Source organism: Trematomus bernacchii, unplaced genomic scaffold (genome assembly GCF_902827165.1).
Source record: "Trematomus bernacchii unplaced genomic scaffold, fTreBer1.1, whole genome shotgun sequence".
NCBI classification, from domain to species: domain Eukaryota; kingdom Metazoa; phylum Chordata; class Actinopteri; order Perciformes; family Nototheniidae; genus Trematomus; species Trematomus bernacchii.
Genome location: NW_022987851.1, coordinates 7738435 through 7758870, shown reverse-complemented (window position 1 = coordinate 7758870; position 20436 = coordinate 7738435). Strand labels below are relative to the sequence as shown.

The 20436-nt window shown below is 40.1% G+C and overlaps 1 protein-coding gene across 4 annotated transcripts in view; it reads left to right on the top strand.

Annotated features, from left to right (window-relative positions):
* Positions 1 to 479: 479 nt before the first annotated feature.
* stard13b (StAR-related lipid transfer (START) domain containing 13b) overlaps positions 480 to 20436 on the top strand; it is a 59864-nt gene continuing 39907 nt past the window's right edge. Inside the window, exons 1-5 of one of the 4 annotated variants that reach the window (XM_034113175.1) lie at positions 480 to 644; positions 2140 to 3232; positions 9516 to 9659; positions 10811 to 10957; positions 15663 to 15696. In XM_034113175.1, coding sequence (XP_033969066.1) covers positions 2258 to 3232; positions 9516 to 9659; positions 10811 to 10957; positions 15663 to 15696 — 1300 coding nt within the window. In that variant the 5' untranslated portion in view covers positions 480 to 644; positions 2140 to 2257. Of the gene's footprint in view, positions 645 to 1885; positions 2027 to 2139; positions 3233 to 9515; positions 9660 to 10810; positions 10958 to 15662; positions 15697 to 20436 lie in introns of those variants that run through there. The other 3 variants (XM_034113176.1, XM_034113173.1, XM_034113177.1) reach the window with 3 other exon arrangements.

Here is a 20436-nt window from a genome sequence, read left to right as displayed (position 1 = left end):
ACTGGCAGATTTTCTATATAGTCGAGAAAACATACTATTAGTTTCAGTTTAGCATTAAATCCTCTCTTGGAGATATCATCTTGACATATTTCTAAAGAGCTACAGAAAATCCTGGTGCTTCACAACTTTTCCCTTTGACTTGAAAGCATTCCTCAGGCCGGTGTTTTCCGGCTAACGCCACTGCTGCGGTTCATCTTGCTCCTGCACAGCCATTCCCCACGGTCTGTTTGTAAGGGCTGGAAACCCATTTCACCTTGTTCTTTTACAGTGCCAACCACTGCTGCTCCCCCCCCCCCACCACCGACCCTCTCCCTCCCTCTTCTCTCCCCCCAACCGTCCCTCTCCTTTCTCCTCCTCTTTCCATCTCCCGACAAGTACACATACTCCCTGCTCTATTGCGCATATTCTGAATGGTTAGCGAACACTCCTGCAGCCCCCCAGGGAAACACAAGAGGAGGGGGAGGTAGTTGTGATGACAAGCTTGCCTTCTCGCAGAATAGGCCTATGGGGACATAAGTGTAGCTCTGCAAGGGGCTGTCCAACCCTCTTTACTCTTACACGAACAAGCTTCACTGACACTGTTTTGCCATGTTCATGGTGACACTGTTTGGGCAACACAGAATTTTTTTCCCCCAACTCAGCAGGTGAGTCTTTTGTTTTCTGTTTGCTTGAATTTCACTGACATCTGCCTACCATGGAGAAACAAATGACAATTACTAATTTCTCTTTTAGCTAATTTTCTGTTCTTCCGTTCAACTATTGGTTGTTTCTGCATGAGAAGACTTGTCGGGGACCTTTCTGTTGAAATTTCTCCTAGCCTGGATTCCTTTTTTTCTTCACTCTCCTAAATAAGTTGTGGTCTTGGCTTGGCAGTCGGTACTCTCAGTTCATTTCACTCTGTGACTTCTTCCCTCTATTTAAATCTGCTATTCATTTGAGAATAATGAGACCCTCTCTGCATAGTGTTTTTTTAGAGGGGTTTCTTGGAAGGAACCCTAATCTCTTGTAGACTCACTTCACATTCACTAGGTGATACAGCATTTGTACTTTTTATTATTATTTATATATACATTTAGTATACAGTACACATTTCTTTACATTTATGAAATGAAAGTATCTTTAGAGTTAGATTTTGTTCTTGTCTGATGTTCCTTCTCTGCCCTGCGTGTGTGTGTGTGTGTGTGTGTGTGTGTGTGTGTGTGTGTGTGTGTGTGTGTGTGTGTGTGTGTGTGTGTGTGTGTGTGTGTGTGTGTGTGTGTGTGTGTGTGTGTGTGTGTGTGTGTGTGTGTCTCAAGGCCATTGCATAATGCACTGCCAACTGCAGCTTTCTCACAGTAACAGCGGAGACTCATGTGTACATTTGTATAAATTAATTAACTTTCTGTGAAGCAGCTCTGTTAAGCATTTCAAGGAAATAGACTACAAATAACATTGTTTTCTAAAAATATCTCAGTGCTTCCGTCTATACAAGCATGTGTTTTGCTGTTAAAACATGTGGATTGCACTGGATAACCAATGTGAAGGTTATGTTTACTTTTGAATTTGGTATTTTCCTGTCTTAAGATGTCACCTGAGGAATGTCTATGTGCTTAAATAAGATGATAATCATCTGTAGCTGCACAATAATGCTTTGTTTGCTTTTCCGTGTGCTCTTCGGGTTGCTCTGACCTGACCAAGGTGTGTTATAAAGAATGGCCTAATGAAGGCGTGAGAGGGATGTTAACCACAGTTGACCAGGGACAATCCTCTGCCCGGATGAATGGTGTTGTACATAGTAAATCACCAACTAGGGAAGAGCAATCAGATTCCTCTGTGCAGTGATGTCACTACGATCGTTTGTGAAACAGATCCAGACTTGAACAGCCCTGCCTGAGCCAGATGTTAAATTTCACAGTAAACTTCTCGCAGAATGGCGCTTAGTCAGAGGTGTTCAGAGCAGGAGATAGCAGCTTTACATTAAACTCTGGCAGTGAACGGAGACTCTGATAATTACAGGACGCAGAGACATGCGGAAACTACCTAAGAAGTATGTATGTCCATGTTGTTGTGCCTATATTGTCTTGGAAATAATCTACATCTGTCTGTGCTTGTCAGATGTGTCACATTCCATTCACATACTTTCATTTCTGTTTATTTCAGGTTATCTACCGTGTGGTTGGACTGAGCATCTTGGCTGAGAATGGCAATCCAATACATCAAGCACAAGTACCTGTGGATTTATGTTTTAAATTATGAAAAACTGTAGGAAAAAACAGTAATGGAGAATCCACCTGTGGTGAGTCTGGAGGCACAGCCGTCTTGGACAGCTTCAGGAATACAAAAGTCAGCCATTTCAACAACAAAAGAGTTGACCTCAGAAATGTCTGCTCTCTTGGCTAACGGCTCCGTAGACCACAGAGGGGACGATTGTCTCCCTGAAGCCCAAAGCTTGCTGTTGGAGCCGGATCAGAACGTACACAAGCTGAAGAAGAGTTTTGTTTGTGTCCGTCATAACAACATTGAATTTGGGGAAGCTGTGGGCTTACAGGAGCCTGAACAATCAGTCATTCACATTAAAGCCCCCCTGGACCAAAGTCCACTGGACTCATCTCAGCCGCATGAAGCAGGTATTTTGTCCACAATCTTAGATGACAACTCCCGTTTGCTTTCTGGTTCTGTTGCAGAAGGCAAGTCGGATCATGTTGTTCAGAATCATGTTGGTCGGACGTTAAACATGATGTTGGGATGTGTAAAAACAGACAGCTTAGAGCCAATATCAAATGGCGATGTATTTATTCCTCCAGAGGACCCCTGCCCCATTATTAATCTGGACTCCACTTCCACCACCCCTGACCCCCAGAATCTTTCTGATCCTGGCCCGAGACTCCTGGATCCACCACGCATTGTGAAGTACAAACATAGCTCCATCACCTTCTCACACTACACCTGTCCCTCCGCAGCCGACAATCATGTTTTTGTCAATGAGATGTCTGAGGATGGAGAGTCTTCCCTGGAAGAGGATGATCACAACGATGATGATGATGATGATGATGATGATGATGGTGATGATGGTGATGACGATGATGTGTTCTCAGATCTGCCTCAGAGTAGACACTACCTCGTCCAGCAAAGACAAAGGAGCACAGGCAAAGACAAACAGAAGAGGAGAAGCACTGCAAGTGCTCGAGCAGAAATCAATCAAACGGCCCGAAAGTCGGGTTATGAAGCAGAGGGGGAAACGTGCTGTATGGAGGTATGCTGGTATTGATTTAAAATCCTACACTGTTGCCCTTGCATTTTGTTATTCACATATATATATTTAAACAACTCATGAAAAACCTTTGTCACATATGTCAATTTTCTAAATTAGTTCACATTAATAATGTAACACAAATAACTGAACTAACTCTAAACAATGAAACATGTCAGAAAAACAACACATTTTTACACATTTCTAATGTAAATATGCTATTTGTGTTCCACACTAAATAAATGCCCATTAGTCTTTTATTTTTTACATTTTATTTCAGTTTCATTGTACAAACATATTAAAACTTTTTGTCAATATCTTTTTAAGGAAAACTTAATAAAAACATTTTAGAGAATACAAATCTAAATATACAAAACTGTGATAAGAATCAGGATCCGAATAAGAATCAAGTTTACTTATCAGAAACAAGGAATTTACTTTGGTATCTGGTGGTGCAAATAAGTTGCAAGAGTAGGTAAAAAAAGAAATATGTAAGGATAATAAAAAATAAGTATGTTTAAGAAACAATGTAACATTAAAAAAGGATACTAAAGACAAGTATTTACACCACATTTAAAGTGAACTATAAAAAGAACCTTAAAAGCTAAAAAAACAAGAACACTTCTTAGGATAATGAAAATATGACTGAAGCATAAGTTGCCCAACACTCATTTAAATTACAGTAACAAATATGAGTCAAAGACACTTAAAAGCATGTGTATAGCAATAGACAGCTAACTTGTAGAGGCATTATTTAGCTTTATTTTTTGTCCGTTCAAGGAAGAGCACACAGTGTGAGAACCCATATTCCCAGCTCCTAGCAGCTGACATCATTACACTGTGAGATAATGCATTGTTGGTATCAGTGTGTAGGAGTTCACTGACTTCACATTTGTGCTGGTGAAACGCAGACCTAGAAGGAATGCAAACAGCTTCTGCGTTTTCTCCACTCCCTTCACAGGCAGCGGTGTTTTGACAGAGCCCAAAGCAGGACATATTAGCAGTGAACGTAGCCTTCCATTACTGAGCACCTCTTTTTATCTTCAACAAGTCAAGGCACATTTCAGACCCTTTTCCCCTGACCTTGGTTATAACCATCCTGTAACCCCTCATCGCTGCTTTTTATTGCCTTTTTAAAGCCTTGTGTAAGCATTCATATATATGTTTAAAGCCTTTGGATATGTTTTGGATGGAACATATTCAATGACACATCACTGTCATTCTAGTATACAAGTAAACAGGGCAGAGTGAATGGAAAGGCGAGATTAGCTTCTCTGTCTTTTGGTCGGAAAGATGTTGAGGTAATGCCAGCTTTATGTAGAATGACACTCTGCTCTGAATGAGTTGTTTTGGAGAAGAGTGGAAGAATGCAGGGAATCCAGGGAGCCTGTTGTTTATATCATCCAAGGAGGGCAGGTCAAGTCCTCTCATGCTGTCACTCCACATGCTCTGTTATCATACGGTGGGCGGAGATGTGGGCATATCTATAGGAAGGGCTTCACTTTCATTCAAAAGGCAGAACAAAAATAATCATTTGAAATGGCAGTGAAACAAGCTATTTTTGTCAACTACATATTGACACACTCATATATATGCAAGATAGATAATCTGATCACATACCCACAAAAAATACTTTATTAGATTAAAAAAAAAAATCAGAAGAAAGCTAAATGACAGCAACATTCAAAACTTAATCTTGAATGCAAGCCTTCTAACAAAAGACGATTAATTCTAAAACAACAGTTTGTTAATACATTTTGTATAAAAAAATACAAAATATTGACAGCATAAAGACCAACATTTATAATTTATGCATGCATATCTTTTTATTCTTAATACGAAAAGTCTGATGGGACTGCAGTTGTTAACAATAACCATATGAGGGCACTGTAAGCATAGAGTTTCCTCTGAGGTTCATCTCATGACTCCCCCCTGCTTGCATCATTTAGCTCAGCTGTGACTAAATGCCCCTAAAAATACACAATTCTTTACCTATCCTTCCCACTCTACAGACATGGTGGCTATGTTCAGTTTGTGTTTTCCATCGCAGGATATGAAGTGTCTAAATTATTCCTCCAAGCAGCCAGGTAGCCATTGCCCTTTCGCATGACCGGCTGCTTCATGAGGATACCTCCATGGTGATCTCTGGCACTCTCTGTGGGTGGCGCAGACTAGGCACCGAGCCCAGAGCTCACACACTTAACTCCTCATTTCCATGTCAAAGACGCTGTGTTGGGCTCCACAATGTGGCCAATTTGTGCTGATAAAGTTATAGTCAGCTCACAAGTTGTTGTCCCCAGAAGATAACATTAATACATTTATAAAGGATTGACTCATACCAGCTCAGTTGCCATGGTGTGAGGACTTTACACAATTGCCGGGGCCGGATCGAGGGGAAAGGCACCAAGAGATGAATCAAGGGTAGTGTCTCACTTGAGCGTCAAGCCCTCTCTGGAATTTGTCTCATTCTAAGTAGAAGTGCCCACATTCCTGAACAGCACCTTGCGGGGATGTCACTGAAAAGAGACAGTATGAATGTGTTCCTCATCTGCCTTGAGCCAGAATGGGGCATCTGTTTCTTGCATTTGTGTTTGTCTGACTCAAGGGGTTAAGTCCAGCTCGCAACATATTCAGCTTCTTTCATTTCCTTTTCCTGTACACAATGTTTTCCGTCTTTTAGCCCAGAATATCAAGAATTGCCTTCACATCGTATATATCAGCTTTTAGCTCTTCATCTAAAGAGTTAAAAACATGTTTTAGGCACAAAGATACTTTTTGATAAAGGTCAATTTCATGGTTCTTATCATTCAAATTGAAATTCAAAAGCTTTTATTGTCATTGTACAGAATACAACAAGATTTATAGTTACTGCTCCAGCGATTAAAGCTTGATTCGAGATCTTCAAGATACAACATTATGTCCATAGACTCACTTGGAACAGTTTGGTCCGCCTCTGTCTTGGTCTTATTTGGAGGAATGTCCGCCCACTGAGGAGTGCACATAAGGATTTGTTCAGAACTCAGTGTTTTATTTGCACATGTTTCTCATTCATTTTAATTTAGCTGCTTCGGTATTAAGAACAAGTCTGGGTTACACTGATCTTAGGATAATTAAGAGGAAGTACAGCCATGGATGTTAACTGTTCCTGATCAATTTGTTATAACTAAACATATAACCATCATTGTGTCACACTTGACACACAGTTGTTTTTCTAAGTTAACACACATTTTCATTTCATAACAGTACGCTTAGTCTTTTTTTGATTCACATAACCAAATGTAATTACCAAATAGAAGGAAGTCTTACAATCTCACAAATGTCCCCTCTGCTGACAATTTGTATGTCTCTGATTCCATAAATAGAATAAGAGAAGCCTGGTGTTTAATCTGTGATGACACTCAGATGCTCGCTGAAGAATATCTTAGAAATATGGAAACAGAAACTATAACGTGTGAGGGAGAATTTTCCGGGAATCAGTGTTTATTTCTTGGAAGAAGTCTAAGGCTCACATAGAGAGGAACACTTTAGTAACGGTTAATCTACATTATTCTTGTCTCTCCTATCACAGGGGTAACTGTTTGGTCGATATACCCAATTTAGTAACTGGTCAGTCTTTTGAAAAAGTGTGTGAAGGGCTTTTATTTGTTGAGCCGACAGAGGATTGAGCTGTCTAAACATACTGATCCCATGTCAAACCGTTCTTATATTCCCTGGTCAGCACGGTGCATCGCAGGCATAGCAGAGAAGAGAGGCTTTACTTTTTCCTTTCAGTGACCCCAGGTGACCCTTCAGGTCTTAGAGGTCAACAGGGGATTGGCCAGATTTAGGTCATTCCTGAGGGATTGAGTGGGAAAAAAGACTTTCTCCCAGTGCCGGGTCAGTCAGCTGACTCTGGGTGGGCAGCAGAGGAATGGACCGTCTGGTCCCTTAATTCCTCACAATTTAGGTGTAATACCACATATAATAGTTTTTTATCAATGTCTACTTTTGTAATTCCAATTCAGATGTATTGCTTCATGATGAATGATATTCATTCTGACAACAGTAGAAAGGAATATAACTGACATATGTTAAATTATGACATTAACAAAGATGTGAGTAACCAAACTATCAATTTCTTAGTGAATAGTATTTTAACAAATATCCAAAATGTGATAAGGTTGGCCTTTCGTCATTTGGACTGAACTTTCTCCAGCTTTTATTTAGCTCCCAGTGAAGCCAATACAAATGTGAAAACAAGTGTCATACTTGTTTATCAAAGCCCTTCAGACAGGAACCAAGCCCTATACAGGACATTGTGGCTTCCTATCAGAACATGTATTGACAAGCCCCTTCAATGAAATGATTGTGCATTGCAGGGCTTGATGTTATAAATGGAATAATGACTTGATTTAGACATGGCCGGTAGTAATTCGTCACAATATTTGGTTTTAATTCCAGGAAAGGAATTTTAACTGGCTGTGTAAAGGGCTATCCACATTAAAGGAACATTGATTGTGTACGTCTGGAGTTGGGGTTATCACATGCTGTAATCTCACACTTGTTTTCAACCAAAATAATTCAAATGATCTTTGGGATTTTCCCAGCATGTTTAATATCTGAAACATTTACTCTGCTGGATTCCTTTTGTTGAGGACTGTCATATTTTAGATTTTGGCTTTTAACACAAAATGTAGTTTGGGGATACTGATTCTATCTACTAGTTTATAACCCTGATAATCTAAACACATTGAGTTCTCCTTTAGTTCACATTGAGTATCCTTCAGTTTCTCTTTTTAGAATTGATATGGAGTATATACTGTAAACATTTTATAACTGGTTTATAAGACCCTGAAATGTCATTGTAAACAGATATACAAGTGAGCTCCAGTGCTGCTGGCTGGTGTATAAACAGCTAATGAAACACAATAAAGTAGAATACAGCTCTAATACAAAAAAATATAATATTATATTATCTAAAAATGATGTCTTCATTGATTGATTATATATGCTGATAGACTGCAATTCAATGCTAAACTGGGGAACTCAAAGTAAAGCAAACTATTGGCCACATTTCTCAGTTGATCCTCATTACTGGCATCCATCCCACCAGACGTATTGCAGCAACCACATTCAAGGAGGGGTTTCCTAAGAAATACTTGATGTTACTGTGTCAAAAACTTTTAAATTATCCACAAGAGACATTCTGCTGAAAACCCACCCTTTAAAACGTTCCTGTAATTGAATTGATATTCTTGAAAAGTTTCCACGCTGATGCTGTCGAAGAGCATGCAGCCGGTGACCCTCTCCAGGTCTAACAATGTTAATTTACGCTTTGGTGACCGAGGTGTTTCCTGCTGATTTATGAGGCTGGACCTCCCGATCCTCAGACACTGCTCCTGTCTGTGTGAGGACGGTCTATTTATACACACAGTGTGTCTGGGGAGCAGTGAAAGCCCGTGCAGGGAATTCCATCATGCTCTGTATGGCACACATGTCTGCAGCCCTCCTCTTTTGCACTTTCACCCTGAGACACGGCAGAGGAGATCACATTTCCATGTGTGGCAGCAGTGAAGCTCACTGCAATTTACAAGATACTTTTTTGACTTTGCCTGTAACTCTTCTTGAGTTTAGGGCAGTGTGTTAAATCAACACATGCTCTCACCTTACTGGGAAGCTCTCATGTGTTAAATAAGTCTGGCAAGGGTGACAGGTAATTACTGGACTAACTAATGAACCCGATTTTCCAACTGAATTCAATTACTTTTACTGCGAGTCTAAAAGTAAGATGGAGAAATTAATTCCTGATTTTGATTAAGTTTAGCTGAAGCGTATCATTAAGATACCAAGCAAGTTTGATGAAGTGTCAGTGACTGTTTAGAGTGTTTAGCCTGGCTACTTAAAACATTTGTATTAAATGAGGTAATCATTTTTCTTTTAATTAATCCTTTAAATGGAACCTTCTGTGACGCAAAAATCCTGACATAAGGGAGAGAAATCAAAAATGTTTAATAGAAATTGTGTTAATATCTGATCAGATAGAATTAGGTACATTTAGGCAAGGGGGAAAAGTCTTAAAAATGTAGTTAAATCTATGTTTTAAATGCTCCAATGTGGGATAACCGGAAACAAAAAAATATTAAACTAGACTAAGTAATTGGGTTTTAAATACACACATTTTGAAAACAAATAAGGTATAAATAATGATGGTAGTGCTTCTGATGCTTTTGGCTCAATATTTGACTTAGTAGTCTAATAGCGGCAGTAACTTGTCTTCACTCAAACATGGCTCTCTGATATCCCACAGGAGTCTCCGCAGGTCAAGTCTCCCTGGTCGGAGTCAATGAGCCAGCTGATGAGGAAACTGGACCAGCTTAATCTAGACATAGAGGAGGCTCTGAGTGCAAACTCCTCCCCCTCCGACACACCCTGCACCACCCGCAAGAAACAGGTGAGAGTGTATTCACACCCAGGCATCACAATACCTTCCAAGGGTATGAAAATAATTGTGTCCCTTATACTTTGATATAAACTCAGAATGAACAGTATGTAGGCAGCAATATAAAACAGCATGTGGATTTCACTGCAGTACCTTATGGTATGTCCACTGTCACGGTTGGTACTGTACACATTCCTGTGAAGCGTATGCTGCATACTTGGTCATGCTTGTAAACTTCGCTAAATCAATTCTCTTTGCTCTGTGGAGAGAAAATCCTGATGCATTATTCGGACCTTTAAGCAACAGGTGTTCATCAGAATTTATGTCCTGCTGAGTTTTTTAAAGTGTTCCACATTAGGTTTAGATTTTGTCAAATCAACCAGCGGCGAGCCATAAACCCAGTATGTGAAAGGGGAGTCAGTGTGTAGATCTCTAGTGAGTCGTTACTGTGTCTGTGACTTGTGAGATACAGTCTCTCTGCAACACTATGGGCTTTGTCAAGACCATCTCATAGGGACCTTCTGACTTGAGTCTGTTTTATGATGTAGGTCCTTTAGATGTGATACTGGAGCGTACAGTGCTTTAGCCGGGTCAGAATGGTGCGGCAGGAACAGACAGCTATTGTGCTTTTGAGGTTGCGACTGGGACCGTGCAACTCTGTTTCTAAAAGGGGCTCTTCTCATGGTGGCATGTTTCATGAAATATCCCACTAGAGTTAGCATTTGGGAACAAAAGTGGTCTTTCGGGGTCCATATGTATGTACCGCACAGAGGAGCTATTGTATTGAAAGGAGTTTGTATGATTTGGTCCATTAGGAATGGTTGAGAGAGGCTCACATGCCTCCCAGGCATCTGCATAACCATCCCAGGCATTCACCATTACTTGCTTTAACTAATGACAGGCGACTGGGCGAGACAAGACATCTTTACTGGGATATTTGACAAGGTCATAATCTCTGTCCTCTCAAAAGAAGATCCGCACATACAGGCTCCTTTGTGTGCCGCTGCAGAGCTGAATTCAGAGTGGAGATTTCACTTCCCCAGCAGTTGACCTCAGCCTCTTGTTTTCTTTTCCCCTGGCCACCGTTGAGACCATCCTGTCCCGGGCCGTTCGGCGGGACAGAGACGGACCCTGTCCTGATTGTTGTTGTGATGTTGTTGCAGTGGGGTGCTGTCTCAAAGTCCACGTTAAACCAAGCCCTGAACGATCAACTTCTGCAAAGACCAGACAGAGGGGAATATCCGAGCCACTGCAGGTCTTCTGCTCCTCGCAGCGCCTTGATAGCAACAAGAGCGTCCACCAAGAAGACGGTAAGTTCCTCTGAGTAAAGCAGCTTCCTGCAAGCGTCAAAAATCAATCGTGCAGTGCAGGTAGTCTGTAGGACAGAACATGCCAAGTTTATACAAGCAGTTCTGTTGTCCGGTTATCGTCTTTAAGGATGTGAACCTTAAATTCCTTTGTGTCTAACTTCAAAACTGGTTGCACATGTTTTCTTTTTCCTTTCTTATACTCAAATCTGGCTTTAGCGTTTTTTGGGTGACTGCCATGACCTGTTGACTTCCTGCGAAGCACAAAGTATTTATCCCAGCCATTTCAAAGTTCTTGTCTGTCCGTCGATGGAAAATGTTCACTTTGTGTCCTTCCTAAATTAGCATCTAAAATGTTTACTCCTTTTACTTTTTCTGAAAATAATCAAATGAAACTCAGTTTGACCTGTTTTGATCAACAGTTTTAGTTTATGTTTAATGTAGGTATTTATAAACCTGTATTGTTATGAGTTGTTGCTTTTTTTAAACTGAAGTTAATAAACGAATGACTGCATCAATGACAGAAGAATAATTTCTCCATTTAGAAAATACTTATCTACACTTTATTATTAATTTCCCTTATGAATGAAATCCCCCTCCTACATTTCACAATCACATATCAGACGTCTATGTCTTGATCCCTGTGTTGACAGAGGAAGACAAAAATCACAGAATTGCTTAAGTGGATAGCGTTGAAAAGATAAGTCCACCACCCGTCAGTAGAATTTCTGGCAGGTTCTTTTGTGCAGATGCTCTTTCCTCTACATCTGTAAATATTTGAGGTTTGCATTGGGCATAAGGTCAGCTAAGCCATTCTTCAACAAGCAGGACTCACTTGTGCCGGACAAAGTATAAAAATGTCCCTATTCAGCTGCCCTAAGAGAAACAGACAACTGAGAGATTTGCAGAATGCAGGGCGGGTTTAAATTCAGAGCCTTTCAGCTTGTGCTTTATGCTTTCGTAATGGCTCTCTGCGGCAATGTGTTGGCGAACAAGCTGCTTATACAGTAACTGTAGTGATTCAGCCCCAATCTGCTACACTTTCCAATCTCACTTCAATAGGATTTTGGTCACATAAAGTTTTGTTTTTGTTATACTACATCCATAATACTTTGAAGACTGCAATATGTAAGATCAAACTGAAGGCTATAGGCCATAGGGTGAGACAGAGCTGAGCTTTGAAAGTCAAAGAAGATTATTTTGTCTGTGAGCACCGAGTACTTCAAATTAAATGGTGTTTAGTTCTCAGATGTGTTGCCACCTGTCTTTTTTTTATGGAACCCATAACTATCTCTTGAAAATGACAGCAGCTAAGGTTAAAATGTGACTCGGGGACAGCTGGGAATGTTCACATCATTTAGAGACAAGAGTATTCTGGCTGCAGTGTAACCTTGAGTAAAATTAGATCACACGTTATTCAGTGGCATGATCTGATGATGATATATGAATAACTTAAAAAAAGAAATGTTTCCAATGATACAATGGGTGTTCTTAAGGCTGAACATTAAGAAAAACGTGATTTTATCAGCCTAAGAAAAACTAAAGTTAAGACATTTAAGGATTATGCATTTTGGCTTTCTGTCAAATAGTTATAGCTAGTTAGAGAAGAGTAATACCCTTCTTATATCTGTAGATAAATACGAGGCTAACGACAGCAGCTGGTTGGCTTAGCTTAGCTTAGCTTAGCATAAAGAAAGAGGTGGAAACAGCTAGCCTAGCTCTGTCCAGCTGAAACAAAACCAAACCAGCAACATTCAATCAGCATGCAAATATACGTAACAAAATGTCAAACTTTTCATTTAAGTTTGTCCACTGGTTTAAGATTGACTCTGTAAAGTTTGCAAAAACAGATGAGATGTTATATCAGAAGCTTTGCACATGAAGAGAGAATCTTCCCCCTCGGTCCCATAAGACTCTTACATAAGAGCTCTGCAGTCCGTATAAAAAGTTCTGACAGCAGGGAACGAGAATGCGATACAGATTGAATCACAGTCATGGAGTCTAAGAATAAACAGGCCAGAGCCCGGACACCCAGTTATGGATTTATGGAGCGATGTTTTATGGAAGTATCTGGAATAGGTTATCAGCACCTGCCTGACAACCTCTGACCCCCCCCCTTTTTGTTTAATATGATTTTAAATAAATATCTATGAGTTTTGGAGTGTTGGTCAGACAAGACGGGCAATGGGAAAACATATTATTGGGCTCATGAAAAAATGTATGTTTTATTGTTTCTTCTAACATGTTATAGACTAAGCTATTAGTCACTTAATTGATAAAATAATAATGCGATATAGGGAAGAAAACAGTTAGCAGCAGCCTTCAATGTATTTTATTTTTGTTGTGTTTATGTCGAGAGTGGTTCTTTGTTTTGTTGTATCGGTGGGAAGAGAAATATTTGGGTTGAGGGTTCCTACTTTGAATTTGTGTTGAGAGAGATTGGCAAAGAGTCATTGGGACTGACCGGTCCTGTTACTGCCCTGTTGACTTTCAGGCAGGGTGTCATTTGTGCTGGGACGGCAGCTATCATTCACATACCTGTCACTCCATGTAAACATAGTTGTTGGTGATAGCGATGCAGGGTTTTCCCTCTCTTGCACTCTTGCGTGGAGGATGTCACTTTTCCTGACCTGCAACCTTTGACATGTGTCCACCATCTGAGTGCGATAGGACTGAAGTACGGCAATGTGTTTAAAATGGGTCAGCACTCAAACACGCCAGGAGGAAATTCTTTCTTCTGGCTGTTGAAAAGAAATAGGGAGAGAGGGATGTGTTCAAGTCTTTGAAGCCTTGTCAAATCGGCACATCTCCACTGGGGCCCGGCATCTGGTTTTTGGAGTACTAATTTTCACATATTTATTTCTGAAACTGGGTTTGAAGCCCTCTGAGAGTAATTTATAAGGTCCATTGCATGTCCTTCTCTTCAAAGACATGTGTAAAGTTTGAAAGCAGAGAGATGAGGACCCTCCATGTGTCTGCACCCAGCTTTTAAACTCTGTTATGTTTAAATGTGTGATCAAATTGTGCCAGACTGTGCTATATCTTACAGTCAATAATGAAGGATACATCAGTGGTTGTTCATAGATTTGGTTTATGTTTTGCTATATTCATTGTTTCTCTGTATTGTCATAGTAAGACAGTCGAGATTGTGTGCCTGAAGATAACCTTAACCCTGGAGCAGCATGGACATGCAAAGTGGTTTAATGTAACCTTCCAGAAATGTAGTGGTCATGAGATCCCTGCTTTAAATCTTTATCTAAATGAATCAAAAATGGACTTGCAGGTGCCTGCTGTCCTACTACCTTGCCTTGTGTTGAAAGGTGCTATATAAATAACCTTCAAATCAAATCAAAGTTTTATTTATATAGCACATTTTTAAACGATTTTTGGTCGAGCCAAAGTGCTGTACATATAATAAAAATACCCTACAGTAAAGACACTTTACAGCAAATACAACAGCACAGTTTGTGCAGAATATCAGTATGAGAAAACGACACCCTCTGTCGTTTAGATCCTCACATCGTACAAGGAAAAACTTCCGAAGAAAAACCCACAGTTTAAAGGGAAAAATGGGAGAAACCTCAGAGAGAGCAACAGAGGAGGGATCCCTCTCCCAGGACGGACAGACGTGCAATAGATGCCGTGTGTAAATCGAAGAGATAATACATTTTGCAGCGTAGGTAGACCGAATGTTTGCCTTGCCTTGCCTTACCGTTTTTGCTGTGAGGTCAACAAATGTTAGAGACCATGCAACAAAGACGGATACAAACAAAAGCACCTGTCCTGTTTCATCCTGCCAATCAGGTCTTTTTGTTGCCACAGCAAAGTGGCAGCCATGTAGGTTGCTCAACCAGCCAAGTGCTTCTTTAAAACTGTGAGCATTTCTGCTGCCATGACAACACTGGGGGGCCGCGGTCCTCATGAAACATGCAGTACACGACTTACTTATTGTGTGGAGTCCAACTGACCAGTAAAACCTTTGCAGATATGTTGATAGAAGTTTGAATCAGCACCATGTGGGCTAACTGCCAATTCCCTGTCATGACGGAGGGTCAACGGTATTGCAAACAGGCTGGCTGGGAGTTTCGCAGCGTTTAGTCTCTGCCAGGGGAGACATGTGGAAGAGGGGAAAGCAAACAAGAGCGTAAATCAGACCAGTGGGGCACAGAGGGGAAATGAAGGAGAGAGGTAGGCAAGATCAGGAGGAAAATGAACCATTTAAATCCAGGACATCACTGTTTTATGTAAGAATCCTATTTTCTTTTACTTAGTTCGCAGTCAGTTTGTATATGTATCATATATTTCCTTACAACACCACCTTCAATATGAACAATGTAACAGTATTACAATTTGTCCCTCAATGAAAATATCTTTAATATCTAGCTTAGCATTTAAATATCCCTGTGTTGCTTTTCTTTTCACATTTTCAGACTGATAATTGGGGGTAGGAGGCAGCACATCAGCCTCTGTGCTAAATCATGCACCTTTTCTTCTGTGGATTGCCTGTATTGACTTTGTCATTATATCAGCAATTGCCCTATTGAAGATAGGGAGACATCCTCTGTGTGTGCCTCTTATGGTTGTTAAAGCCGAATAATGTGACCTGCTTTTTTTATCTTTCAGAGTGGAGCTATGTTCAAGTAGCCAATCAGTAGCCCCTTCTCAATATTACAGATACTGATAGTTTTGCATTTCTTTTGTGTTTCAGATGTTCAATAAGATGACCAATGCAGCAGGGGCAGGTAAGAAGTGATTTATCTTTTTTTTTACAGCTTTTGATGCAATGTGCCTAAATGTTTCTATCGGAAAACAATTGTATATCTTTCCATAAGCATGAGCCAGTTTTGATCTCTTGTCCGTAATTCAGATAAGGTGCTGATCCTTAAATGTGTGTCATTTTGTCTCCGTTAGCTTTTGATGCACTGACAACTTGTTTGTGGTGTTTCACTTCCTCTCTTCTTAGTGCATGCTGGGATAGCACCCAGGCAAAACGTTTCTTTAGCTGTCCTTAAAGTTTGCTTGGTAACATGGAAGAAAAAAAGTTAGAATAAACTAGATTATTTTAAATAATCCAACTGAAAAGAGAAACTGCCCAATGTTGCCAACTCTTATTTTCATTGCCAAATGAATTGATTGGACAATGCAGTCATTACAGATACACATACCAGATGTTTTTTGTCAGTGCATTTCATTTATTAATTGCTGTCAGAATGTGCTTCTAAAATGCTATACCCTTCTTAGCTTTGGATTTTAAAAGAAGAAAGAAATCAATTTAGATGAGGCTTGGAAAATGGATTGAACTATTTTTTTTCTTGCTTGCCTTTATGGGCTTCTAGAGTCAAAGGTTTAATCAGTATTGAGGCTTGATTATTTAGGGTAAACTGTACAGTCTCTGTCTGAATACATCTCTGTACTGAGGTTGAAACAGTGCTGCGCTGCTGTCTGGCACATCATGAAATTCTCCCTGCGAGTTGATCCTGCTCTGTGTCCTTGTTGCATGGCCCTGCTCCCGCCTCAGACTCTGTGAACAGGACTGACAGCCACAGGTGTCTGCGAGCTGCCTCCCAGCCGGTGTCTCCAGAATGTTATTTGAAATGCCTTCTATATATTGGTCACTTGGCGGGATGCAGTTAAAATTAGGCAGAGTGCCAGATCATTGTTTCTGTTTTGCTGAGGGGAAATATTTGGCCTGTGTGATGTGGCCCATGGGGGGCAGCTGCGGGATTTGGGTAGATGCCATTTGAGGCTCAGGTTGCACTCTCACATGACCTCTGTTGTGCATGATGGTAACGCACAAGTGGACATTATGGTCTGGAAAAATTCCATGTATCTTTTATATGCGACAGTTAACTAATGTGTGGTCTGTTTGGTGTGTATGTGTGATACGCACTGTGACTGATCGCTGGTCGCTCCTAGCTGTAATTCTTTGGAAACCTGAGTGTGAGACCACCGTGTATTACATCAACAAGTTTGTCAACAGGGCTCCGAGGTTCTCTACAAATACATTTATCATTCCATTTTTTTTCCCACCATATATATTTCGTAACAAGCTACGAACCAAGCCACGTGCTTTCTCTTTGAGGTAGATCTCTTTGTCAAAATAAACCAGACCAGATTGTCAAATGTCTCTTTAGTTAATGAAATCAACATATGGATGTAACTTGAATCTAGTAATAAAATAAATTGGAGACTTACTGTATGAATGTTGTCAAGAAGGACCAAGCTGACTGGGTGTCATACACATTAGGTGTGATATTCCCTGTTTGTATTTTGCACAGCTGGGCTGAGGAGACCTGTTTTTATGACACTGATACATGGTGGCCAGATGGTTCTCAGTATCGTCCATAACACTGTCCACCTCATTACATTGTCCAGGAGAGGAAAGCACATTATTTTGGTCCTGATCCAAAATAGCATAGCAGCAGTGAAAAAAATGTTGGTATTCTGAGCTATAAATGTGCAGAGCAGACTTTTTATTGCTCTCATACAGTATGCACTTGCTCTACACATTCAGTGTGTTGCATAAACACACCTTTATTTAAACATTATGGTTAACAATAGCCAGTTTTTAAAGAACCATGGAAATGCGGAGAGATTTCAAAACTCTTCCTTATAGTTTTTATTTATTTATTTAAGATCACACAAGGAATTTATGGAAAAAACACTAGACCTTTTACCCCACTTGACTTGTTGTTTTGTTTTTCCCGGGGCATAAAAACAAAACCCAGAGCTTTATCCTAAAACCGCATATGGACACACTCAGAGAAGATTTAGTCTATGTGGTAAGAAAGAAACCCTAATCCTTCTTCTCATATGTTTATTTTTCTAATGGCTTACTTAAAGTTTATAGAGCATTTTCCAAGTCTCGAGTAGATGTTGGGCCAAGTGCCGTATTCCCTCTCACACAGTGTAATTTGTATGGAAATCTATTCCCTACTGTCTCTTTAATTGCAGTGTGGAAATGAATGGTTTCCTTTGGTGAGACGAGGCAGCTATGTTCATCCTCAAAACCCTAAACTGACATTAATCATAGACTTAATGAATCGCTGTGACACTGCAGCGCCGAGAGCCCCACATCCAGCCGCGTTTCTCTCAGAGATTCGGTAGAGATAAGGTGGATGAAGCTCCATTTATCTGTCTGGCCTTAGACATGTATTTACATTCTTTAATGGTTCTGATTTTGTGCGCAGATAATGTGTATTTTGTAAATATAGTTGTATTAAACTGAAAAATAGTGGTAGCAGTGAACAGTTAAGAAAGACAGAACGATTGACAGGGTCCAAGGAGAAGCAGTAATGCAGAACTCAGTGACTTTCAACTTGCATAAATAAATGGTCATCTGCTTTGTTATGATAAACATCACCTTCCCAAACTCCAGGCTGAGGGAAAATGGGGCTTAAACTGCAGGCTGTGGCCCAGAACTGTCAGACCGAAGTTTCCCACTATCCACTTTCAGACAGACAGACAGACAGACTTTTACACAGATCCTCTCTCTGAATACATATGCTAATCTACTTTCAATGTGGAAATCTCTTGCTACTGATTATCAGAAAAGCAAAGAGGAAACTGTGAATTCTTTGGAGACTTCTTTCTATTAAGGAAAGTAATGTAAAGCCCTATGTCCTTCACACATCGGTGTGAATGACTCCCAGTGAAAGACTGTGGTAAAGGAAGGAAAGGGATGTTTTAAAATGTAGCCATTTTTCTGTCACTGGCAGTGTTAAATGTCACCTGAAGAGGAATTTCACAATGCTGCTTTCATTGATTCTGATTTCAGAGTTGTGTAATCGGGATGCTCACTGTTTTCGCACAGTGAGAAGTGTCTGAAGTAAACACTGAATATGTGGGATGTAATGGGTCCGATTTTTCTTCTTTGTTTTGGCAACATTTCTAAGGATGTGCGTATCCTCAATCAATTGAAAGGCATGACGTACCTTTCCTTCATCTGTCAATAAGGCCAGAGAATATTTAGCCAGTTTATTTCTTCATATCCCTATTAGATATTCCTGTCCAGTTTTGCTGCTTTCAGTAACTCAAAACATGTCACATCTTTAGGCATTTTTAAGACTGGTGTTTGATCAGAAGGTGAAGCATAGGTGGATTTTTGGTTAATGTGTAGTTGTTTTGTGTCGCTATGTAGTCAATTGTTGTCGTTGTTTTGTGATTATATTATTTTTCGCAGCATTTTTGCCTCTCATTGTGTCTCTGTAGTCATTCTATGTTTCTTTGTGGTCATTTTTGAGTCTCTTTCTGGTTGTTACTTTGAGTGACATTTTGTTTTCCGACAGGGAAGGACCTGACATTTTAGGCACCTGTGCCCAGTAGGACCGTTCAGTAATCCATCCACGATGTGAACATTTTTATTTATTTGAAACTTCACCACATTTGTATTATCTTATCTTATTATCTTCATTTACTAGCCTTGTAGTTGTGACTCCCAGAGTTTGAGAGTGTCCTCTGTGGGACCTGAGTGAGTATACACTGCCATATAAATCACCAGTCCAGCTATAGATGAAGCACCAGTGGGTATTATATAATGTCCATAGATACTAATGCATTGCAGCAGGGTTGTCTGCTGTGTTTCTGAGTGCTGCTGCTGCATGTTCCCCAGCTGTTCCCATGGAGCCCAGGCCTTCAGTCTCACCGGGGTCAGGGCCTGCTGCTGGAGGCCGACTGTGACCTCAGGCAGCTGCACTGTCTCTCCTTCTGTCTCTGGAGGGAGGCCTGTTGCAGACCATAATATACACATCACAAAAGCTTGTACAACAAGATTAGAAGGCTGGTGGTGGAAAATGTAAGTCATATGTGACTTTGAATGTTTTGAGCTGTAAGCAGGATTATTAACTGTGTTTGTATTGACTGGTCTCTGATGAATACTGATCTCAGTATAATGGAATCATTGTTGTTTTGACATAAATGGTCCAAACTTAGCTAAGTGTCACATAGTTCCCAAGGGGAGGCCATTTTTTTTCAAGGAAGAGGTCATTTTAGAGGAATTGTATTATTTTCCGATGCGTCTTAAACCATGATTTGCTGTGTGAAGGCTGTATTATCTTTCATCCCAAAAATGTTGGACAGGTCAGGCTCTGTGCGGGCCAGTCAAATTCTTCCACTACAAACTTGGAAAACATTTCTTTATAGACCTTGATTTTTGAACTGTTGCCATAGAGGAAACACACTATTGTCTAAAATGTTATTGACTGCTGTAGCTTTTAGATTTTTCTGGATTTGAAGGTGGGCCTACATACTTTTGTTCATACACAGTAAAACACATTGTAATATTGTAGGCACATACAAAGGATATATTCTTGTTATGAGTAACAGACAAACTGTCCCAACCTCAAGGTTTTGAGTAATGTTTCCATACTTCTTGGCAAAACTGCTACATACATTCAGCAATTGACAAGAAGCCATTCTTTATTTCATATACTGTATATATATATATAAAGAATACATTAACAGGTCTGTAACATTGTGGTTAA